The sequence below is a fragment of the Cynocephalus volans genome, chromosome 2 (assembly GCF_027409185.1).
Source record: "Cynocephalus volans isolate mCynVol1 chromosome 2, mCynVol1.pri, whole genome shotgun sequence".
In the NCBI taxonomy this organism is placed as follows: domain Eukaryota; kingdom Metazoa; phylum Chordata; class Mammalia; order Dermoptera; family Cynocephalidae; genus Cynocephalus; species Cynocephalus volans.
Window position 1 is genome coordinate 116,677,680 of NC_084461.1, and position 24,337 is coordinate 116,702,016.

At 46.3% G+C, this 24,337-nt stretch overlaps 1 protein-coding gene across 2 annotated transcripts in view; it reads left to right on the plus strand.

The window, feature by feature from the left end:
• Positions 1–23,069, plus strand: part of LOC134369837 (uncharacterized) — a 63,765-nt gene extending 40,696 nt beyond the window's left edge. For both annotated transcript variants that reach the window (XM_063086597.1, XM_063086596.1), the window contains 2 exons: positions 1,898–1,938; positions 21,614–23,069. In XM_063086597.1, coding sequence (XP_062942667.1) covers positions 1,898–1,938; positions 21,614–21,631 — 59 coding nt within the window. In that variant the 3' untranslated portion in view covers positions 21,632–23,069. The remainder of the gene's footprint in view (positions 1–1,897; positions 1,939–21,613) is intronic.
• The last annotated feature ends 1,268 nt before the right edge of the window (positions 23,070–24,337 follow it).

The following is a 24,337-nucleotide window of genomic DNA, read 5'->3' on the forward strand; positions in this document are numbered from 1 at the left end:
AAAAATGGATGAAATTCAGCAACCAGAGGACCTGGCCCAGCGTTAGTAACAACTGTTGCCATTTACAGGTGTTGAAGTGCTTTACATCTTATAAGTGAGGAAAGTGAAGGTAGAATCAATTTCTCTCATGATCCGTTGCATCTTTGACCCTGCTGCTGCCAGCCAACTCTGCCCCCCAGCTCAGGACTTCAGCTCTTCACTTTTGAATGGGCTTCAGTCGGGTGCTCATCCCGATCATCCTGCTGAACCTGCCCTGACCGAGATCACCTGTGACTCCAAAATGCTAAATCCAAGTGTTAATTCTCTGTCCTCGTATTATTTGACTACCACAGTGGACTGCTCCATCCTCCTGGAAACCCTTCTTCTTGTTTTCCCTCCTATTGTAGTTGTAGTCCTCCTCAGACTCCTTTGCTGAGCTATTATTGCATGGGGCTGAGTTCATGGACAGCTCTTCTATTGACATCACCCTCTTGATGATCTAATGCTATGGCATGGCTTAAAGAGACATGTGCTGAACACTCACAGATTTTCATTTCCAGATTGGACCTTTTTCCCTGGACTCCAAACTCACATATCCGTCTACCTACAGGCCTTTCCACTTGAGTGTCTAAAGGCATCTCACACTTAACATGTCCAAAACTGAGTTCCTTATCTCCCCCACAAACATGCTCCATCTGCAGGCTTCTACAATTCAGAAAATGGCAATTCTATCCTCCCAGTTGCTCAGGCTAAAATCTTGGGATTCCCCCTTGACTCCTCTTTTTTATCTCTTACTTCCAATTAATCAGCTAATCCTGTTGACTCTACTTTCTAGATTCTGACCACATCTCAACACTTCCATGCTACTGCTTTGGTCCAGGCCACCATTGTCTCTTGCCAAGATTTCTGCAGTAGCCTCCTGACTGGTCCTATCCTTGCTCCCCAGTTTATTCTCAACACAGCATACAAAGTGATCCTGTTAAAATGTGAGTCATACCATGTTACTTCTCTGTATAAAACCCTCCAGTGGCTCCCATCTCAGAGTCAAAGCCCAAGTTCAACAAGAGCCTTCCTTTTATGCCTTGCACACTCTGGAGCCTCTCACTACCTCTCTGATCCCCTCTCTTACTTCCCCCTCATTCACTGTACTCTGGCCACCCCACCCTCCTCACTGATCTTTAACGTGCCAGGCTCTCTAGGCCTTTGTACTTGCTGTTCCCTCCCCCTGGAAAGCTTCTTCCCCATCAATTTTCAGAATTCATGTCCTCACTTCTTTTAGGTCTTTGTTCATAATCTACCTTCTCAGATGTCCAAGCTTCCCTAGACATACTATTTAGAGTTTCTACACTCCTTTCCACCTCCTGCCGCAACACTCCCTAACCCCCTTTCCTGCTTTATTTTTTCTCCATGACACTTACCACTTCTGACTACTGTATTTTTAATTTACTTATTTTGTTAGTTCTTGGCCTCCCCCAATAGACTGCAAGCTCCATGGACAGAGGTTTTTGTCTGTTTTGTTCACTGCTGTATCCCCAGAGCCCTAGAGCAGTGTCTGGCATATAGCAGGTGATCAATAAATATCTAATTAATGGATCTATCAATGGAAATGAATGAATGGACCATTTACTGTCTGTACAAGGCCTTGAGACAAGGTGGAAAGAGGACTGGGGTTTCTGCCAGCATAGGAGCATTAACAGGCTGAGTGAGAAAGAAGTCCTCCAAGTGGAGATGCCCCTGGGTGGAAGCCATGGCACCTCCGTCTGCCCTGGGCCAACATGCAGCCAACTCACACCTCAGCAGCTTTTGAGGAACTCACCACAGCTGAGCTCTTGTGACTCAACTTCCATCCAGGCTTATTTTGCTCAAAGGCCACCCTCAGTGCTCTGCCTCAGTCATTTACTTTCCTTTTTTTCTCCAGGTGCCAGAGTTTGCAGCCTTTTGGAGGAGAACAACATCAAGGTAAGAGAACAATAAGACAATGTCTACTTTGGGATTTCCCAACTTAAAAGGGCTTGGAAAGTATTCAAGGAAGACCAGGGTGCTAAAAGTGTTGGCAGCTAGATAAAGGCTCAAGGGACTTGTATTGACTTTCTGGATAGAGTGTGAGCCCTGGGGACAGTGAAGACAGCTCAATATCATCAGAGCTGGCTGTGAGGTTTTTAGACAGTGCTTTCCTTGGGAAAACATGGCAGCTTCCCCCCAGCCAGTGGGTGGTGGGCCCACAGCGTGGCAGTCTCCCCACAGCCAGTCGGTGGTGGGCCCACAGCATGGCCTTCCTGCTCTGCCCTCCTTACCTCCCCCAGGCCTCCCCTTCCTCACTCTCTCTGGAGGTTCTTCCTGGTTCACTGAAGTCACAGCAGGCCTTGGCAGAGTGTCTAGGGCTTTTATTTATTTTTTAGCAAGGATGGTTTAGTTCTAGATCAAGAGGAATATATTAGGATCCTTCCACCATAGGGTCTCTCTGATTCTATGTTAAATACCAGTCTAAATTTTGAAAAGTGAAAATACTCAGTGAATATGGATGTGGGGGAATGTGCACTAACATGGACTGATGATGTGATTGGAAAGGGGCAGATTTTAAAAATTTGTCTAACCTTTGACCAAGCAATGCTACTTTCTGGAATTTATCCTAGGAAAATCACATTTGTGCAAAGGTGTATGTAACAAAGATATTTATAACTGCATTGTTTGTAATAGAAAAAAAAAAAAAGGAAACATCTGAAGGCCCAACAAAAATGAATTGGTTATTCAAAATTGGCACATCCATGCAGGTGAGTGCCATGAGACAGAATGACATAGGTGTATACTTATTGAGGAGAAAGATATGTGAATATATCATTAAAAAAAAAAAAAGAAAAATGGAAAAATCTTACAAAACATGCAAAGAAAGTAGCTTTGGCCTCAGTCCAAACAGTTGAAATCCAGATCAGTCTCTTAACCAACCCAGGAACTCAGGCTAGTAATGCGATTTCTCTAAACCCCTGTTTCCTGTCTGTAAAATGGGCATAATAACGCCTATCTCACAAAGTTGGGAAGACCTGGTGAGATTAACACATCTAAAGGCCAGAGTTCAGCCCAGTGAGTGCTCAGCAGAAGGGTACCCAGCTGGGACATGTACCGATAGTATTTTTCCCTGTGGTAAACCTGGAAATATTCTGGAAATTCATAGACCAACAGTGGTTGGTTTTGGCTGGTAGAATCATGGATGATTTTCAATATTTTCTTATTTTTCTACAAGGAAAATATGTACTACTTATATAACGATGGTATAATTTTTTTTTAACAATTGAAAAGGTTAAAAAACAAAACACTGCTGCACATTAGGCAGGCAAGCCACCTCAGTGGCTCTTGGGCAGAGCTTTGGAGACTGAGATAGAGGGAAGGAGGAGAGGGAAGAGGAAGGGTGATGGATGAAGAAAAAGGAAAACAGGGAAGTCAGGCCTCAGGGCAGCTGCTTAAGGAGATGCACCCCAGAGGTGATGCTAGGAGCCCCAGCAAGCATGTGTGTCATCTCCCCCCCCAGTTCTCCACCCATGCCCCTCCTGGGGGAGCCCCAGGTCTCAGCTTCAGCTGACAGTAAATATGTGCAACCTCCTTCTGCTGCTGAGACAACCTGACTCTGGCACATCTGGGGAGGGGTCCTGTAGCTCTAGCCCTGGGCCTGGCTCCTCACCCACCTTCAGTAAACCTCGCATTTTGTCTGTGTCCTGAGTAGGAAAGGCAGGGAAACCTAGTGAATTCCCAGAAGTCATTCTAAAAGGATTAGCACCTCTCTTCTTTGGCAGTCTAGTAGGATCCATATCCAAGAGCAGGGTCTCCCAAGCAGATATACCCTGCTGGAAAAGGGAGCCATTGACCACCCAAGGGCTGCTGTGCCCGGGTCCCATATCCACCCAACTGCCTTACCACAGTGACATCAGGAGAAACTTTCCACATTAATGAGTCTTATGCCCACACATTCCAGTTCATTGAGCATTCTTGGGGCATGGCTGTTCTGCATAAGTGTATTTTCCAAATAATTAAATTTAATACTCTCACATTACAATTTATTATCATACCCATCTTAAATTAATTTCTGTTTTATCAAATTTATCAAAGTAATGCACACATATGGTTTAATTATCAATTATACTGAGAGGCTCATAAGAAAAATTCCCTCCCCACCTTTCTCAGTCCCCCTCTCTAGAGGTAGTCTCTTTCAACCCTTTTTTGGTACCTATTTGTATTTATATTATTATTTTTGATTTACCAGTTTTAGACGTCTGTTGACTTCTTGTCATAGATGAGGATTGAGCTTTCCTACAGACCATCCCCACTTCTCCTTCCATCCTTCCAATAAGAACATAAAATTTGTAGTTAACTCAATAGTGAATATGGACATACTCTTCACTGCTGAGCTAAGTAGTGTCCTTAAGTTCTGGAAATTTTTCTTGTATTATTTTTTAATAATTTTCTCCCCTCTATTTTATCTGTTGGACCTTCAGGATTAATCTTCTGATTTTCTTATATTTTTTTCTCCTGTTTTCCCTGTTTGCCTTTTTGATCTACTTTCTTGGAAACTTCATTGACTTCATACTTCAGCTCTTTGTTTGATTTTTGTTTTAAATTGTGGCCTTGGTGTTTTTAAATCCAAGTACTCATTCTTGTCCTCTGATTATTCCTTTTTCATAACATCACATTCTTGTTTTATGGATGTGCTGTCTCCCTCTTATCTCTCTGAGGCACTATTTGTTTTTCATTTGTCTGTTTTGTTTTCATATTCTTTTCTTCTCTATTTTGTCTTTGTCTGCATCTGGCTTCTTTTTGTTTGTTTTTTCTCTCTGTTTCATTTTGGAGGCTTTCCTCAAATGCCAAATGTCTTGGCTGTCTGTTGATGTTTATGAATGAAGCAGTACAAAGCTGAACGAAATTCTATGTGCTTGGAAAGGATTTATCAACTGGGGCTTCACTATAGGAAGCAACCCAGTCTTTCTTTCTGTTAACAAGCCTCCAAATATCAGAATCTTTTCTCCAGAACTGGGTTTCTCAACTTTGACACTATTGACATGCTGAACCAAATAATTCCTTGTTGTCAGGAGCTGTCTTATGCATTGTAGAATGTTTAGCAGCATCACTGACCTCTACCCACTAGATGTGATAACCAAAAGTATCTATAAACATTGCCAAATGTTCCCTGGGAGACAGAATCATCCCATTGAGAACCACTGCTCTAGAGCCATTCAGCTTCTCAAGAGAAGCATTCTAACTTCTTGTTGCAGTTATCTATTGGTGCATAACAAACCACTCCAAAACTTGGCATAAAACAACCACCATTTTTTTATGCTGCAAGTCAGGGATTTAGAAAGGGCACAGTTCTTCTCTGCAGTGTCTGAGGACTACCTGGGATGACTGCAATGACTGACGATGGCTAGGATGGCTGGGAGTTGGAACAGCAGGGATAGCTGGAGGCATGGGGTCATCCAGGACTGTTGACCAGAGAGACTGCACATGGACTTTCTAGCACCACAGCCTGGTAGTTGGGCCTCTTACATAGTAATTCAGGTCTCCAATGTGAATATTCTGGCCAGCAAGATGGAAGCTGCATGGCTTTTTATGGCCTGGCCTTGAAGGTCATGTGGCATCACTTCCACTGTAGTCACAAGGCCACCCAAATTCAGGGAAGAACAGACCCACCTCAATGGGAGAAGTGTCACCGAATTTGCAGCCGTATTTTAAACTCACCACACACTCGTATGGGATGATATATGTTAGGGGTGAGTCAGGGCAAAGTGGATGGGTAGGACATGGAATCCTACTGTTCGGTCTTCAGACTTGACCGTCATCCCTGTTTTCATCCCTGTATTCATCTGCCCTCCCTGCAGTCTGAGTCTCTCTCCTGTTCAGTGTCTTCATCTCCTGCTGTGTCGAGCAGAGGGTGGGAGTGCGATCTGGGGAGGACTTCAACCAGTTTCCCCAGTTTCTTACCCCCAATGGCTCCTGTACCTTACCCCCACCATTGACAACACCAGGGCTCTGGGGGAGAAGCAGCTTGCCTCCTGTCATTGTGTCCCTCTGCAGGCCCATAGGCGACTAGCTTCCTCCACCTAAGCCATCATTCTTCCACCTGCTTCCCAGCTTCCAAGACTTTGTGGAGATCTCTCAGCCACTCATGTCTCCTTTACCGTTCTCTTTGCTGTTGAGAGTTTAAGCTATTTGATCTTTTGACTGACATTTTAGTGGTGCTTCAGGAAAGAAAGGATATTAGGATATGTGAATAACCTGACATGTTTAACTGGAAGCCCTGTTGTACCTCTTTTGGGTGGATATATCTCTAAATTGTGTTATAATCTTCCCTGCCTTGTAACAGCTCTGTTAAGTACTATAATGACCATATTTAACCTTTTATTGATAATTCAGTCACATGAGCATACATGTTTGCCTTGGAATTATTAAGCTAAGTATTTGTCCCTCCATAATGGGGATCCCAGACATTGCACTGGAATTCTTTAAACCTTTTTCCATGGCCACCTCTGTCACTGGCTACCTTTTGTCCCATGTATTTGTGGTGAGGATGATGCATTACAGCATATTAGCTTCTAATTTACTCTTTAAAAATGGCTAAACCAGGTGACGGTGCCTGGCATTCTCTGTTTGCCATCCCCCCACCCAGCCCTGCTCCTGTTGTTTTTCCACCCTTCTCCACGCCTCTCAAGATTTGACCTTTGTGGATTACATCAGCCAGGATCTCATGCTCCCAGTTGGGTATGGCCAATTGAAGACCCCAGCAGAGGTTGGGGGATGGGAGGAGAGTGATGTTGGGGTGCTTTATCTCTACAGCTCCCTCCTGTGCCAGGCCTCAGGTCAGCAGTGTCTGTGTTCTTCACCCCAAAACCACAACTCCTACCAGCAGCCCTCTCTCACAGCTCTCTCTAGGTTCCAGTAACCCCTCCCTCCTCCTCCCTGGTGGGGGTGATGGTCACAGCTCCCCACTGTTGCTGGCTCCAGGTGCTTCACCTTCCCTTGTGGGTTTCCCTGAATCCTGCTCACCCGTTGTAGACAGTCCCTTCCTTAAACTCTCCTCTGTTACCATGGAGTATGCATCTGTTTCCTGCTGGGACCCTGACCAATACAGAAACCTTTTCTGATTTGCATCTAAAACAAGAATAAATAGTGCCTGGGTGAGCCCTCAGACTCTCCTAGGAGTCCTGAGTGTGAGCTTTGTAACATCTCTAGGCTACTGAGGGGCTTTTTTTTGTTAATGTCCTACTTTTTAACAGTAATACAGCTAACAGAGGGCACTGGATTAGTGACTTCCATAAGGGAAAATATTACTTACTAGAGTTTTTGAGAAGGAAAACAAGCATGTAAATAAAGGCAAACCAGGAGAGAGAATTTGTGATGACTTTCAGAAGTTATATGACAGGCTGGAAAATATCAACAGTTTTAGAAAAGGATTAAGTACCTTCCTGGATGACAGATCCTTGCTGGGTCTGGAAGGTACAGTTGGATATTTAGGAGATGTCCGGGCTGCACCTGGGTGGGTCTCTCCCAAACCTGACATTAGGAGCCCCTCAAGTGAGACCCACCCCACCTGTGTGTTTCCAGGACAGGTTTGTTCTTTGATACTTTTGCTCTGAGGAATGCCATGTGCTTGTCTGTCTGTTGGGATGAGGACACACTAGAGCCCAGAGAGGCCCAGACCTGGCCCATGGTCACATCTCACACCCTCAAGGAGCAGCCAGAGCCCAGCCCTCCTGTGACCACCTCTGAGTTTAGCCTGCATGACTCTTCTGCATCGACACTCTTAGATTCTCCTGCCTACTCACTCTCCTGGCCCCAGTCAGCCCTCAGCCTTATCTAATTTGTTTACTTCTTCAAAGCACATGTATCTCTAGGGAAAAAATAAAATCAAGAAGTGCTCCTGGCCACCCATTTCCTGAAGCATGAAAAGGAAACATTTCATAGATGCTTCTTAAAGAAGACAACAGGAAGGGGTAGTGTCACTCTGGCTGGCAAGGGTTGCCATTGTGGTATTTCACAGACAAGAGAGGTGAGGTGGTATGTTGGGGCTGAGGTCCCAGCCAGGGGCAGCATGGGCAGACCCCTCAGGGCCCATGCCTCCCTGTGGCCCACCTCTGCAGAGCTGTGGGCCTCCGCCATACTGGACAGGAGGGAGATGCTAGGGTGGGGGAAGGGGCCATCACCTCCATTCAACAGGGAGGAGACAGAAGTGGAGAGTTGCAGCTACCGTGAAGAGACACTCTTACACCCCTCCTGCCTTGTTCATGCTTCTTTTAACTCTAGGGATTTTTTTTTTTTTTTTTTTTTTTTAACATGGCTACCCTTGAATGATACAGCCTTTATCCATTCAGCTTGTCCTCTTGCAGCCCACGCTGCTGTGTGTGTTTTGGCCAAGTGAGCCCAGCCAAGGCCCCCAGCGTCTCTGCCCAGCAGAGGTGCTGGAGGCCCCAGGCCCATCCCTGTTTATTCTTGCTCTATAGACAGAACACTGCAAGTCAGACAGGCTGGGACACCACTTAAAGACCCAGCCTGCGGCTCAGCCCCACTCACTGACAATGGTGGGGGGTCTGGGGGACTGGGGGAATATTGAGGCCTCTCTGCACAGCCCCTCCCAAAGCAGAAAGTTCATGGCCCATGTCTTTCTTCGGGGGCAGATGGGGCCCAAGTGGGCAGAACACCTGAGTATGAGCTCCATGTCCTGTCTTATCCCATCTAAGCTGCAGTTTGGCCAGAGTATGCTAGAGGTCAGCCATTGCTAGGGAGGTTGCCGCTAACCACACAGAGAGGAAGGAAAATTCTTAGCCACAGCACTTAGAGCCAAGCCCAACATGGTCCTCAGCAACATGTTGCAAGTTCCTAATCTGGAAACAGAGGCCAGGGACATTGGGCATCATCTTGAACCCGGAGCTGGCTATTATCCACAAACATAGACACCCTGAGTTAGACTTCCTCCCTATGCCACCGAGGTTGTCAGAGCCTTAGCAGCCTCTGCCCTGGGTGGCATCCCCAGGGAAGCCCAACTGCCACCTCTCCATAAGTGGCCCTGTAGCAGCTGTGCTGAATCATCACTTCCCTGGGGCAGGGTGGGTGGGGCCCACCTTGTTGCCTTTACACATCATTTCAAACTGATGCAACCAGCTTTCAACAGATACTGCCCAGGAAGAAACACGTGACAACAGCATGCTGTAAGGCTTCCCATGCTGTGCAGGCAGTCTGCTCACATCAGTAAAGACGATGTCTTCCCATGCAGTGTCTCTCTCCACTGAGCTGGAAGTGGCTTTTGTCAGGACTATTTAAGGCCTTTGACTGGATCTGCTTTTCCCAAGATATTAAACTAATGACCTTCAATCCTGGGTGCACATTACAGTCATCTGGGATATTAAAATATAATGATGCCTGCACCTCGCTCTCGCCCCAAATATTCTGACCGAATTGATATGTATTTCAAGTTTTTAAAAAATTTTTAATAAAGGATACATGGCAAGAAAAAAAGAGCACAAACCATAAGCATAAAGCTCAATGAATTTTCACAAAGTAAACTAACCCCAAGTAACCAGCATCCAGATTAAGAAAAAACCATCACCAGCACCCCTGGCACCCTGTTACAGTCACTACCTGGCTCCAAAGGCTGACCACCATTCTGGCTTCTAACAGTATAGATTAGTTTAACCTGTTTTCAAACTTTATATTCTATAAATGAAATCATACAGCATATATCCTTTTGTGTCTGGCTTCTTCTATGCAGCGTTATGTTTGTGAGATGATTCATCCATGTTGTTGTAGTTCACTTTACTGCTATAGAGTATCCTACTATACGGATACTCCTTGATTTATCTATCCATTCTACTGTTGATTGACATTTGGATATTTTGATTGTCATTTCCAGTTTGGAGCTATGACTACTACTGTGAACATTCTAGTGTATATCTTTTGGAGCACATTTGTATGCATTTCTGTTGGATTTATATTGAGAAGTGAAATTGCTGGGTGAGTATGAATATGAGTTTGCTCAGTTTTAGTACTTATGCCAAATAATTTTCCAAAGTGGCTATACCAATTTACAGTCCCTCCAACAATATATGAGAGTTCTGGTTGCTTCACATCTTTGCCAGCAATCGGTATTTTCTATCTTTTTCATGTTATCCATTCTGTTGGGTGTGTAGTGATATCACAATGTGGTTTTAATTTGCATTTCCCTGATGACTAATATAGTTGAGCACATTTTCATATGTTTATTAGCCGTTGAGATCTTTTCTTTGCAAAGTGACTGTTGAAGAATTTGGACATGAGTATTTTTAAAAATATCCTTAGGTAATTCTAAATGTGCAGCCAAGGTTGAAAACCATTGAACTAAACCACAAATTAGTATCTGCTGCTCCCTTTTTTGATTTCCTGCCCTTAAACTTAGAACATTTTGGATCTCAGGGGACTTCCTCACCCCCCACTAAGATAAGCCTACCGAGAAGAAGCAAGAGATTGCAGCTGGCAGTTGAGAATCTTTAGGAATGCAGCATCTACTTCAGAAGGGTCCAGGGAGGGCCTGTGGTATCCACAGCTGCCACAGACATTTCCTGGCCACAAAAATGGTCCCTTGCTGGTCCCCTTGGAGCCCCAGGAAATCATATGGAGGAAGTGGAGGGCCCCATGCCAGGTACTTCCCAGTTTCTAGGCTAGCCTGAACGGAACACAGCTCACGTGGGAGTTGTGGTCAAGCAAGGGACAGTGAAGCATGTGTTCTGGGGACCTGGGTGGGGCTGAGGAAAGCCTGTTTTCTGTGGTTTGTCTTGGGTGGGAGAGCAGCCGTAGGGTTCTCTCACATGGGCCCAGGCCTGGGCAGCTCCTCAGTTCTGTGGATTTGCATATGGGTTCAGTTGTCGTTTCCCTCTTCTGTAGTGGCCTCCTCTGTCCTCTGCTCAACTCTGCACTCCACCTTAGGGCCCTGCTCCAGGACCTTCCCTAGCCACTTGACCCCCCTGGACCCCTCACTCTTCTGAGCTCAGTGGCACTTAGAGAGAGCACACACTGTGGCCCCTGATGGCATGCTACCTTGATTGGGTCTCCACTGCCTCATCTGTGCTCATCTCGTCCTGCCTCCTGACTGTACCCTCATCCCAGGGAGTGCTGGGCACACTGCTGTGTGCTCCCCCACAGTGAATAAAGTGCCATTAGGTAACAGTGACAGCGTCTTCCAACTTGCAAAGGAAGAGACAGTAAAAATACAGACCACATATAGCGTCAGCATTTTCCTTCCCTCAGACTTGAGCTGTAGGGGTGTCAAGCTGAGCTGCCCTGCGTGGGCTCCATGTTGGCATATGTGTCACATGTCGGGTTGGCAAGGAGCTACGTGCAGTGAATCTGGACGTGAACCACTGTCTGGGAACTAAGATGCTTGTGCCTGGACTGGGTATGCACAAAGGCCCCCTCAGGCAGAGACACAATGAGTTCTGAATGCCCTAGTGGAGCTTACCACAGTGCCCAAACTTCAATGAGAGGGGACTGTCCCATGTGCTCTTAGAAAAAGAGCAGAGTCCACCTTCTGTCAACTGAAATCCTGCCAGCTTTATGGCATGAGGCAAGGGGCAAAGTGGCACATGGGCAAAGTTGATATTTTGGAGGCTGGTGGGCACAGAGCCAACTTTGGGCTCTGGGTTGTGCATGTCCTTTGGATTAAGGCCCATCTCAGAAATTGCTCTGGGCATAGAGCACTTCATGTCTGATAGTCCAAGTACAGATGTTGGGGTTCCCTTGATTGGCCCAAATGGTAGCCTGCACCAATCAGTGACCAGAGTGCTGTCTCAACCTGGACTGATAACAGAATGGACACTCTCTCCAGCAATGTAGGAGAATTCTAGTTGCTTCATGTTTGTCCTAGTCTGTTTTGTGCTGCTATAACAGAATACCTGAGATTGGGTAATTTATAAAGGACAGAAATGTATCGGCTCGTGGTTCTGGAGGCTGGGAAGTCCAGCATCAAAGGGTTGCATCTTGTGAAGGCCTTCTTGCTGCGTCATTACATGGCAAAAGACTTCACATCATGAGAGACAGTAAGAGGAGGCTAAACTCCCTTTTATAACAAACCCACGCTAACAATAACAACAAGAATCCGTTCATGAGGGCGGAGCCCTCATACCTAATCACCTCTTAAAGTCCCCACCTCTCAACACTGTTGCATTGGAGATTAAGTTTTCAACACATGAACTTTGGGGACACATTCAAACCATTGCAACATCCTTGACAACAATTGGCATTTTCTCTCTTTTTCACATTGGCCATCTGAGTCTCATAAAGAGAGAGACTATTCAGAGCCGGCCCCATGGCTCACTCGGGAAAGTGCGACACTGGTAGTGCCCAAGGCAGTGGGTTTGGATCCTATATGGGGATGGCCAGTGCGCTCACTGGCTGAGCATGGTGCCGACCACACCGTGCCAAGGGTTGTGATCCCCTTACCGGTCAAAAAAAAAAAAAGAGAGAGAGACTATTCTTCTTCCACTGAGACTGCATCCCAGCCTCCCCGTCCTCAGGGGCCCCTCCCTAGCAATCATGCTCTTCTGCTCTCTCTGCCTGGGTCTTTAAACTCTCCTTCTCCACTGGCTCCTGCCTGCAGCATTTGACTTGCTTCCATCTCAGTTGTCTGTGTAATGCTTCTCTCCCCACTACCCTCCCCATGGAGTATGGCCATACTGTCTACCTCTCACAGTTAAGATTATGGAAAGAGATGTATCCTTTCTCCCCTCATCAACTACTCATTTTATTCAGGAAGTGTTTATTTTACACCCGCCCATGCTGGGCATGGTGGGGATTCAACAATGAACAAGACCACCAACCCTGCTCTCATGAAGCTTATAATCCAGTAGGGAAGACAGATATAAATTATTTACAAATGCTCATGTAATGGCAGTGGTGACATATGCTGCCACAGCCCAACATCACACACCAGTTCCTTTGTCAGCACTTGTGTACCTGCAAATGTCTGCTTGTCCTTCAAACCTAAGTTCACAGGCCACCTCATTTATGCCACCTTTCTGATGCCACACCCACATGACGGGGTGCCCCTTTGTGCCCACAATAGTCCTTGGGTATAACTGCTCTTCACAAAGGCTGAGACCGGGCCATATTCACTTTGGAGCCCCCTGCCTGGCAGAGTCCAGCCCAGATGAGGTGCTAATGGATGAGTGAAAGACCCTGCCAAGATTGATCCAGCCTGTGAACACCTCCAGGGTCCAAGAATTCACTGCTTGCTTGCTTACTTTTTTTTTTTTAGATAGCCTTTTGTTTCTTTTTCTTATTAAAAAAAGGTATTTAGATTAGGGCACAACAGTGTAAATATAGTTAATACTGAGCTGTACACTTTAAAATGGTTAAGATGGTAAATTTTATGTTATGTATATTTTATCACAATTTTTTAAAAGTGCAAAAAATACAAAAAAGTAGAAAAAATGGAGAAGTTCCATATTATCAAGAAATAAAGGACAGAAATCTGATTCAGATAGAATTAGATTTTTTAAAAAAGTAATTTGGATTAGGGAGATGCAAATCAGAACCACAATAAGATAACACTTCACACCCTTTAGGATGGCTGTTATTAAAAAACAAAGCAAAACAAAAAACCCCAGAAAATAGTTAAGTGTTGGCAAGGATGTGGAAAAATGGGAACCTTGTGCATTGCTGGTGGGAACATAAAATGGTGCAGCCACTTTGGAAAACAGATGGCAGTTCCTCAAACAATTAATTATCATATGATCCAGCAATTCCAATTCTAGGAACATATCCAAAAGAATTGAAAACAAGGACTCAAAGAGATATTTATATACCAATGTTTGAAGCAGTATTATCCACAGTAGCCAAAAGGCAGAAACAACTCAAATGTCAGATTAATGGATAAATGAAATGTGATATATGCATACAATGGAATATTATTCAGCTGCAAAAAGGAATGAAATTCTGAAATATGCTACAACACGGATGAACCTTTAAAACAGTATATTAAATGAAATAAACCAGAAACAGAAGGACAGATATTGTATGATTCCACTTATATGAGGTACCTAGAGTAGTCAAATTCATAGAGACAGAAAATAGAATGGTAGTTCTATGTCAGGGGCTGGAAAGAGGGGAGAACAGCGAGTTACTGTTTAATGAGTACAGAGTTTCAGTTTGGGAAGATGAAAAGTGCTAGAGATGGTGGTGCTGACTACACGACCACGTGAATGATGCTGTACACTTAAAAATGGTTAAAACGGCAAATTTTATGCATATTTTACCATTATTAAAAAGGTAATTGGGGTGTATTAGGGAGATTTTAGAAAATATTGGTAAGCACAAGAGGAAAAAATTAAAATCATCCGCAGTCACCAAGAGTCAGCCACGGTTTAAAATTTCATTGTGTATTTTTCCATTCTTGTTCTCCCTCTCAAAGTGTGTGTGTGTGTGTGTGTGTGTGTGTGTGTGTGTGTGTGTGTGTTGTGTGTGTGTGTGTGTGTGTGTGTGTGTCTTCAGAGGCCTTGCACTGGGCTCTCTTCACACTGGACTTCCAGGAAGAGCCCTTCACATCTACTGTTCCAAAGTGCTTCCTCCCTTGGAGCCATCCAGAGTAGGTCTGTCCGTGCTCTGGACAGCAATCCTTTGAACGATTTCTCATGGCTGATTTCACTACCCTGTTGTGGAATATTCTTAAAGCAAATGTACTTCACAGGGCCCAGTTTTCCAAAACAAAGCCTTGCAGTTTCAAATATTGACCTTGTGGAGGACTGGAAATTTTCCTCAGGCTACAAAGTCTCTGTTGTAAACTAAAGATTTGTGGCACAGCAAGGTTGCAGGTTCAAGGACAGACAAGTTACTGACTGATATGTGTAGATACTGGAAAATTTCTGGAGGGAGAAGAAATGTTTGCTAAAATCAAGCTTTTGTTGATAGGACCACTTAATTGCCTTACTGGAATGTTATCCAGCTTGTTTCACTGAAAGTTACCAGCCTATATTGTTAAACTATAACCCCACCTATGTTCTCTTCTTGTAATTTCCTGGTCAGGAAAATAAATGCAGGAAGAGAACCCCAATTCGGGGTTAATTTCCCAACGAAGGGATGCCTCTTGCTTGAGCATTCCCAAAGGAAATTGACCACTTTCAGAAGAGATGGGCTTTGAGTAATCCTTTGCATTTCCATCACCCATGGGAAGTGGGGTGACAAATCTGTGGGGGGCAAAGCAACACAAAACAATACCCTATACCTCCAGGGTCGAACTTCTTTGAAAATGCCCATTTCTTTTATGTGTCTAAAAATGTGGTACCCAGAGGAGGCCCAGAAATATGTCAGACAGGGCTGGGGAGAAAAGTGAGTGTCTCTCACACTTTCTTGGATACTGCACATCTGAGCTATGGCCACATGAGCATGGCAGCTCTCTGGACTCCCAAAGTCTGTTGCTCCAGGCTGTGCTAATCTCAGGTCTTTCCCCTCCCCCTGGGTTCCTTTGCTTCTTGGACCTGGGGCTGGGCCTCACATTATCCCTGTTGATTCTAGCTCTTAGATCCTGCTTCTCCAGCCTGTTAGAAGACTGTGACCTTATGCCCCAGAGAGCAGATCAGCCCTCTCCACTGAGAGGGCTTGGAAAGGAATGAGGGCCCCACCACCTCTGAACCCTACTGGGCCCTGGGGAGGAGCAGGTGCTTCCTCTATTCCTCCCAGGAGAAATGTGCCTCCTCCTTGTCTCAGACACACGCCTGCCCTGTGGAGCAGCAAGTTGGCAGGAATGAGCCAGCCAGCAGAGGTAGTGGCTCCCTTCACACAGGACCTCTGTGGGTCCTGGGGGCTTTCCTGCCTCCACTGCCATAGTCCTGGCCCCACAGCCTTACAGCAGCTGTCACATCCTGTGTGGAGGTACCCCCAGGCGCCCACATTTGTGCCCAGCTACAGCCTCCTTCCCCAGCTTTGCCACCAATCCAGGAGCCAGGGCATCGCCAGCTTCATTGGTAGGGAGAGGTGAAGCAGGAGGACACAGCCACTCAGGTGACTGAAGTTCAGGTTCATGTCCACTGATTAGAGATTGACAGTGCATTCCTTTGCCTCCAAATCCTACCACAGACACACGGCCCTTCTCTTTTGGCTCTGAGGCCTCCACAGAAGGGTTGTTTTAAGATTGCAGCCCAGTCCTGATCTTTACAGCCTTTATAGCCCACTCCTGAGACAATTATCTTTTTATTGCAACTCTGATTAATGATTGATCAAAAACTGATACTAAAAACAGCCAATTTGCTCTGAAGCTTAGGAATCATCTACATCTGCCAGGCTTGGGGACCTGCTTACCTGTTCCCTACAAGGTCAAACCAGAACAAGGGTACATTGGAAGACCCAGCCCCCACACTCTCACACATGCACTCACACATACACACACACACAGGGGAAAAACAGATTTAAACATCCTTAAATCTTTCTGGAATAGGGCCATAAATTGTAAATAAGTGGAGCAATGAAAAGAGCTAAAGGACCTAAGAGCTTTTAATAGAATTTTTCTTTCTTATTTTGTTTCTATTAATGCCTGTTACAAATTAGCAGCTTAAGGGAAACTTGGAGTGTGGGGAAGAGAGAAGCTTGTGTGAAAGACCACAGCCTGGGCTTCCTGTAGCCCTCAAGTCCCAAAAACTGACATCTGAGATGTGCCCAACACCAGGCGTGACAGGGGCAGGAGATGGTGAACAGAGAGTCAGCATTTCATGTACATTTGTTGTGGGAAGTGCCCTGGAGAAGGTTTAGGCCGTGCTTCAGATGTGCTCTGGCTGTTCTGAGGTTGTGACTGCCATAGTGGGGGGGTCCACGGGCTTCATCAGAATCACAGAAGGGCCCAAACGTATGGCCTCAGAGACTGGAGAGCCAAAACTCTGCATTTTAACAGCCTCCCCCATAGTGGGTTCTGCCAATGCCTTCCCTGTGAGGGCCCCCAGGGGTCAGGGTGCTGGCTGGAACACTTTCTTCCTGCCCCTCAGCTCCTCTGTGGTGCCCTAGGGCATGAAGTGTGGAAAGCTGGCAGGTCTGCTTCTAGATTGAAACCGGAAAATGAAACTGGAAATCATAGCCTCACAGCCTCGCAGTCTCCGTGCTGGGTTTTTTTTTCCATCGGGAGAGTCCCTGAGAGAGAAAGAATCAGAGGAGGAGAAGCATGTTCAGAGAAGGCAATGGGGCTGTGTGGTCTGCAGCCTGGCGTGGAGGGACCACAGTGCAGCACCAGCTTCATCTAAGGCTGGCCACTTAGTGCTGTCAGCCTTGGGATGGTCTCCTCTCTAGGAAAAGCTCATTTCATGCTTAAATTGAAAAACTCATTTCAGGGGTACTTGAGGAGGGAGGGACCCTGGCTCTTGGTTAATCTGGGCCATTTTCTATGGCTACCTTCACCCCCTCTGCTGGCTGGGCCTCCCCCACATGCACACTCAGGACTTTGATGAGAAAGGAGAAGCTTTCTCAAATAGTTGGAGTTATCTGAGGATCAAAGATCAAAAGTCCTAGACAACCTCCTCCTATGGTCCCTCCCACCCCTCATACACACACACACACACACACACACACACACACGTGAGTTTGTACTCACCCAGGCACAAACCCTAAAAGTAGCTGCTAGCAAAAGCACCACTTTGGAGCAACTTTGACAACACCAGCAGAGTGGCTTTCATGGAAACAGCAGATTTCCTGAAGGGACTGGAATGTGCGGGAGGAAGATAGTCAGGGAGAGCCAGGAGCCATCCCCATCTGCTAACTCCACCCCATCCCTTGCCTCACCTGAAATGTCTCTTCCTCAGCTGCCCTAACGCCCCAGTCCCATACACTCCCTCTTCAATTAAGACCCCTGAAGTTGCACCCTCTCACAGTACCTGTATTTTTCAGATATCTATATGATTATTTGCATAATGTCTGCCTCCCTTAGAGAACTAAATTCTGTGAGGCTCAGAACAGGGTCTTCATTGTTCACTGTGTGTCCCCAGTGCCTGGAATCGTGCCGACACAGGGTGGGTACACTCCATGAGAGAGGGCAGGCCTGAAGAGCCCAAGAGAGGACAGTGCTCCAGCCAGGGTCTGCATCCAGTGATCTACAGTGTCTGGACCCCATCTGTTGCTGTAACAATACCACAGACTGGGTAATTTATAAAGAATAGAAGTTTATTTAGCTTATGGTTCTGGAGGCTGGGAGGTCCAAGAGCATGGTGCTGGCCTTCTTGCTGTGTCATAACATGACAGGGGATATCACATGACAGGAGGGCATGAATGTGCATCGTCAGCTCAGGTCTGTCTTCCTTTTCTGATAAAGCCACTAGTCCCATCATGGGGCCCCACCCTGATGACCTTATCTGTCCTTAATTACCTCCTCCAAATCCCACCTCCAATCAACCTATGAATTTGGGGATTAAGTTTCCAACATGTGAAGTTTGGGGAGTGAACATTCAAACCATAGCACTGACCCAGCCCCTCCAAGCACCTTCACTTGAGAATGCTATGAACAGATGCCCCAGCTCTGCTGCCTGCAGTTCCTAACGCCCAACCCATGTAATGCTTTGACTATCCCCAGTGTGTGCAGGCAGTTTCTGAGGGCTGCACCCTTAGCAGAGGGAGGTGGCTTTGAGGGTGGAGGGGGCTCCTATGGCATACCCTTTGTAGCCCTGGATTTGCCCCACTTTCCTGTACAGATTGGCTTCACATAATGTCTTCCAGATGGGCAGAGACACTTGCTCCCTGGGCCACCCAAGAAAAGAAAGGCCAGGGGGTCAGTAGGAGACAAGATGGGGTTGGGGGTATCCCAGTGATTTTTAAAGGGTAGAGGGCAGATGAAGGATGATGGGGGACAGTCCTCTGGGAAGAGATGTGAACTGAGGAAGAAAACATCACCCTTTTATCTTCTCAGCCCTACTTGAGAAATCTCAAGAAAACTATAAATGGGATTTGTTCTTGTGTATGTGCCATAAGAGACAATGTAACAGAAGATAATAGGGCAGATTTTGGAATTGAGCTATCAGATAAAATCCCAGCTCTGTAGTTCATGGGCTGTGTGTCCTTGATTTAGTTACTGAATCTCTTTGCCTCATTTTCCTCTTCTGTAAAATGGGAGCAATTACAGTGAATTCTGTGAGTGCGTTCATGTTCCTGACACATGGTGGGGGCACAATCATAAGTAGCTGCTATTCTTTTGGCCGGGGTTGTGAGGCCCAGATGAGATGGTGCATGTGAGCACAGTTACCAGACTCGACGGTGTTGTACGAATGTGGGGAGACAGTGAGTGCTACTTTGGAAATACTGAAGGCTCAGCTTCCCTCCCACATTTGTCTGGGGTGTGGCAACAGTTTTACTTATTTAATGTTGAGCTAGAAGATGCACCAAAGGGAGGTGAAAAACTGAAACCGCCAACCGTTTGAGCTGTAGGCTGCACCGAAGCAGCACAGATGGCAAGAGACAGGGCAGGCCCACTTCCTCCCTGAGTGCTGAGCTCTTCCTCATACTAGCCGGCTTCCCAAGGCTGCAGGAAGTGGGGCCGGGAACAGGCCCTTGGGTGTGTAGGGGAGGCCTGGGCAGGGGTTGGCAGCTGCCAGGGTGAGAATGGAAGCCTTGCTGGGTCCTGGGGCAGCCTGTGCAGTAGCCCCTGCCCTCTCGCTGTCCAGGCCTGCCCAGGACCGGTCAGTAGCAAACTCCTGCCAGGCTCTCCCCTCACACACCTGAGGTTGTCAGCCATTGGGCAGAAAGCATCCAGCCTGAGAGAAGCAGGCTGGAGAGTAGGAGAGCTGAATCTTTTCTCAAAGGAAATGCCGTTGTGGTTTTGAGACGTTCTTATTTCACATCTGTGGTTGGCGTTTCCCAGGGTTTTCAGAGGTGAATGCAGGGTCAGCCATCTGTCACCAAATAAGGTTCACAGTGACCTTAGCAACAGGCTTTGCTGCCCACTGGCTGCCACTGCTGCCGCCTGCCAGTGCAGCCTCCTGAAAGCCAGCTCTGAAGCTTGCACATGTGCAGTGGTCCAGCCGCCTCTGTCAGAAATCACTGCCCTTGGAAGTAGCCACAGGTAGGTAGAGAGCTCTGGACAAAGGTGGACAAGGTGGTGGGGCAGGACTGCCCAGGTATCTGAGTTCCAGAGTCCACCTGACCAGAACTCCATGGACTGAGTCCTCATGCAGCACAGGACCAGCACCCTTGGCTTGGTGACCTGGTCCTAGCCTGCCAGTACAAGCCTCCCACCCCATGCCAATGCTGTCAACCTTGGACTCCACAGTAGTTGCCATTTCATAGTTCTGTTTGTTTTAGTTCCACTCGTTCCTCCTTTGTTTCAGGCACTCAGCTAAGCTCCTTCTACACGTGATATCTTTTAACTCTCTCAACAACCCTGTAAGCCAGTTAGCCCCACTTTACAGATGTAAACTAGCCCAAGGTTGCATCATTAATAAGTGGGAAAGCCATAATGTAAACCCAAATGGGTCCAGATCCCATGCTATTAACCAATGCACTGTATCGCCAGTCACTCAATGTCTCTGCAGCATGGTGTCTTCATTTTGCGATGTGGGGATGATAGTACCTATACCTCAAAGGGTTGGGGTGAGGATCGCGTGGAGTGACTTATGTCCAGGAACCTAATGCAAAGTGGTGGCTAGTCCAGTAGCACCTGTGGCCTTGGCACCCCCAAGGCATGCTCCACAATAGCTTGCACGTTCCTCTACCATGGGACATACTGCTGAAACATTGAGGTTTGTGGACCAGACTTCTCTGTGGCCCTCATATTTGGTTTTCACTTCCTCTTTCTCAGCCTCCTCCTACCCCCACCCAACTGCATCACCAAGGTAGGGAGGCCAGAGAGGAACCTGCTACCAAAAGGCTCCAGCTTGTGGGTGCCAGAGGGGACAGGGCCGGCTGGACTGGAGGGGACAAGGTTCTGAGGACAAAAGGTGGAAAGGTCAAACTGTAAGGGTAGGCATACCTCATTTCCTCTACCCTGGATATTGCCTGGGTATTCCAGCACTTTCCCCGAGAAACATTTTCAGGATTAAACTGTATGTGAGTGATCTGGTAAAGTTGAAAATATATATACCCTATAACCCAGAAGTCCCACTCCTCAGAATCTGCTCTAACCAAGCCCTTAACCATTTGCACCAAAATAGCAGCAGAAAGAGTCCAAATGTCCATCAGCAGTAGAGAGCACAAATAAATTGTGCAGTGCTCCTGCAGTCAAAATGAATGAACTGCAGAGACTTGCACTAAGTAATTGGATAATATTGGATAATCATAATATCGTAATATTGGGTAATAATACTATAATGATAGATGACTCATCAACATGATGGGAAGAACACAGAAAAGGATAATTCCTATCATAAAAATTTTAACAACTGGTTAGGGATATATATGCAGAGAAGGTAAAACTATAAAAAGCACAGAAATGATCCCAAGTGTCAATTTAGTAATGACCACAGTTGGGGGTGTTGGGGTTGTGATTAGAGGGCCACACCAGGGGCTTTGGGGGTGCTGGTACTGTTTTATCTCTTGACCTGGGTGGTGGTTATATAGAGATTTCCTTTATGATTGTTTGTTAAATGGAATATATGTTTTGTGTATTTGTCTGCATAATTATTGTTTCACAATAAAAAATAAAACATGTATGTTTTTTAATCTATTATAGCCCGCAACAATGCAGTGAATGGACAGGGCAGCAGAACGAGATCTGCCGCATGCCATCCCTCTTTTGGAGCAGCACTTAAAGGTGCCACACTGCTGGCTGAACCACAGCTGTTACTGCAAACTGAGGAGGCTTGGAGGGAACAGAAGATAAAGATAAAGACCATTATGGTATTTACGACTGCAGGACATCCTTTGACATGTCACTACAGCCAGGGAAGATCAACCAGTGCTTGTGGCAACAGGAGCTGCAAGAAACCATGGCCAAGGCCTGTCTGGACTTCAGGGGATTTGAAGGGTCAAGGGACACGTGCAGATGACCCTGCCTGGAACCCTCCCCCACCTGGCCTCCACACAGCACTGATTCAGCTGGAGTTCCTACCCCAAGATCCCCTCTTCAGGGATGCCTGTATTTGTTCATCTTCTGCCATGTGCCTGGTCCCTGCAGAATACAAGGAATAAAATAGCCTTCAGCAGTGGCTAAACCAGGAACTTTCCGGGTGCACAATAAGGAGTCCAAGGCCACAGGATGAGGCTTCCCTGACTATCTCCCCTAGGAGACTGGTGCTGTGTAACAATATAGGGCTTGTTCTATTCATCCTTATTTCCCTAGCCTGTAATGGGGCCTGGATGACAGTTAATAACCATTTGGAAAGTGAGCAGTTGTGTGTGCTGTAGAGAGTAAGAGCTCATTAGGAGCCTGCTGGAGAGGCAGCCCACTGGGCTCCCTGCTTCTCTGGAGGGCCTGGTCCATCACCATATAGCCCTGCCAGCTGGAACAGGCTTCCTTGGGGGTGCCCAGGGCTGTTGCCCACTGGCCCTTCTTATGAAAAGCAGCCTGACAGATGTTAAAGATGACCCTCCCTTTTTTTCCCCGAAGCTAAACAAGACCAGTTTCCATGGCTCTTCATCTTCTGGACCTCAGCATACTGGTTATCCCATCTGGAGAGGCAACAGAAGTATCCAGATGTGGTCTGAAGAGGCAGAACCATGGACGCAGACAGAAAATTCGGGTTTGTGTGCTTTGGTAGTTGGTGTATGTCAGTGCATTCAGGTTGTAATAGTGACAGCTACTGGCATGGCCTCTGGCACTGTAGAAAGTGCAGCGTTGTTGCTGATCACCTTGAGGCGTTCTCACTGCATTTACATAGACACTGTCTTGGTGTAGAACTCCACGTTGTAGCCCTTGTCAACAATATTATGTTTCTCCTCAACTATCCTGGAAACTCCCTAAGGCAGCTGGTTTGTGGTAGGCGCTCCATAAATGTTAGCTAGTATTATTTGCTTTGTTCTTCTATTACTTGAATGGACAATCATTTGTGTCCTTTAATGAGCAAAGCTATGTGCCAAAAACTGCTAGGTGCCAGAATCCAGCAGTGAACAGAATAGACCTGCCCTGCCCCACAGAGTTCCCAGACACCCTGGGAAGACTTGTTGATTGAATAAAAAACCTGACTGAACTCATTGTGATTAACATGTCTACCACCAGATGACACTGGGTGCCCTCTTTGTATTCAACGTACCCTTCCTTCCCTCAGAGGCTGGAGTGTGAGAATCATGAAGGGAGACACCTCTGTGGGAGTGCAAAGACACTGGACTTGGCGTGAACTGACCAGGAATCAAGTCCTAACTGCCGCAAACCCACTGTGTGACCGTGGGTTTTACTTGACTTCTCTGAGCCTCAGTTATCTTACCAGTGAAATAGAGTTAACAATTTATCCCTTAGAGTCACGGGAGGATCAGACAGGGTCATCACACTGCACAACTTCAGGGAGAGCTCTTCACATTTTAGTCTATGCAGCCTATGGTGGTCTGGAATAAAATGAGAGCACTTTTGCTGTGTGACCTGAAGTTAATGGTCAATAATGGTACCTATTGTTATGCACAAGTTAGGGGGAAGCAAGGGTCAAGGCGGGCCAGCAGGCTGGACAGGATTTGGTCAAGCTTTGTTCTTCAAGGAAGGGCAGGGCTCTGAGAAATGCAGACTGATGCAGGCAAAGGCCAGAAGGCAGGGACTCTGAGGGTGCGTCTGGGAGAAGCGAGGCTGGTAAGGGAGGTGGTCAGCAACCTCAAGCCAGAGTAAGGAGTTTGCTTTTCTCTCTAGGCACAGAGAAACCACTGGAAGCTGGGCACAGAGCAGGAATGGATGAGACTGAGGCAAAAACTTTCATTATTGAGATGCAAAGAATCCTAGAGAGGATCTTGTCTTACCAGGCAAACAAAGGCCAGGGAGGGAAACTAGTGGACACAAAGCAGGGACCAGGGTCATGGCCAGTATCCCACCTGTACAGAATCCACATGACTCCTCAAGCCCGTTTTGTGGCCCCACAAAAGGAAGTTCCTAGCACTTTTGATATGTATCTATATATTTTTTCTGATTATAAAAGCAATTATAGGTCATTGTAGAACATTTTTGAGCTATAGAAATATAAAGAAGGAAATATAATCACCTATAATTCCACCATCCAAAGATAATCACCATTGGTATTGTGACATATTTCCTCCATATGTGTTCCACATAAAATTATATATTCATTAGATTGGAGTTATATTGTGCATAGTTTCATGTTCTTCCTTTTCCCTGTAAAATTGTGAGTGTTTTTTGAGGAGGGACTGTTTTTAATGCAGAAGAAACTCTAGAAAACCTTTTACTTAAAAAAAAAAAGTGCAAAGCCCCAGTCTGCAGTGGTTGGGAAGACATCCTGTGGGGCTGCAGAGTGGCTCTGTC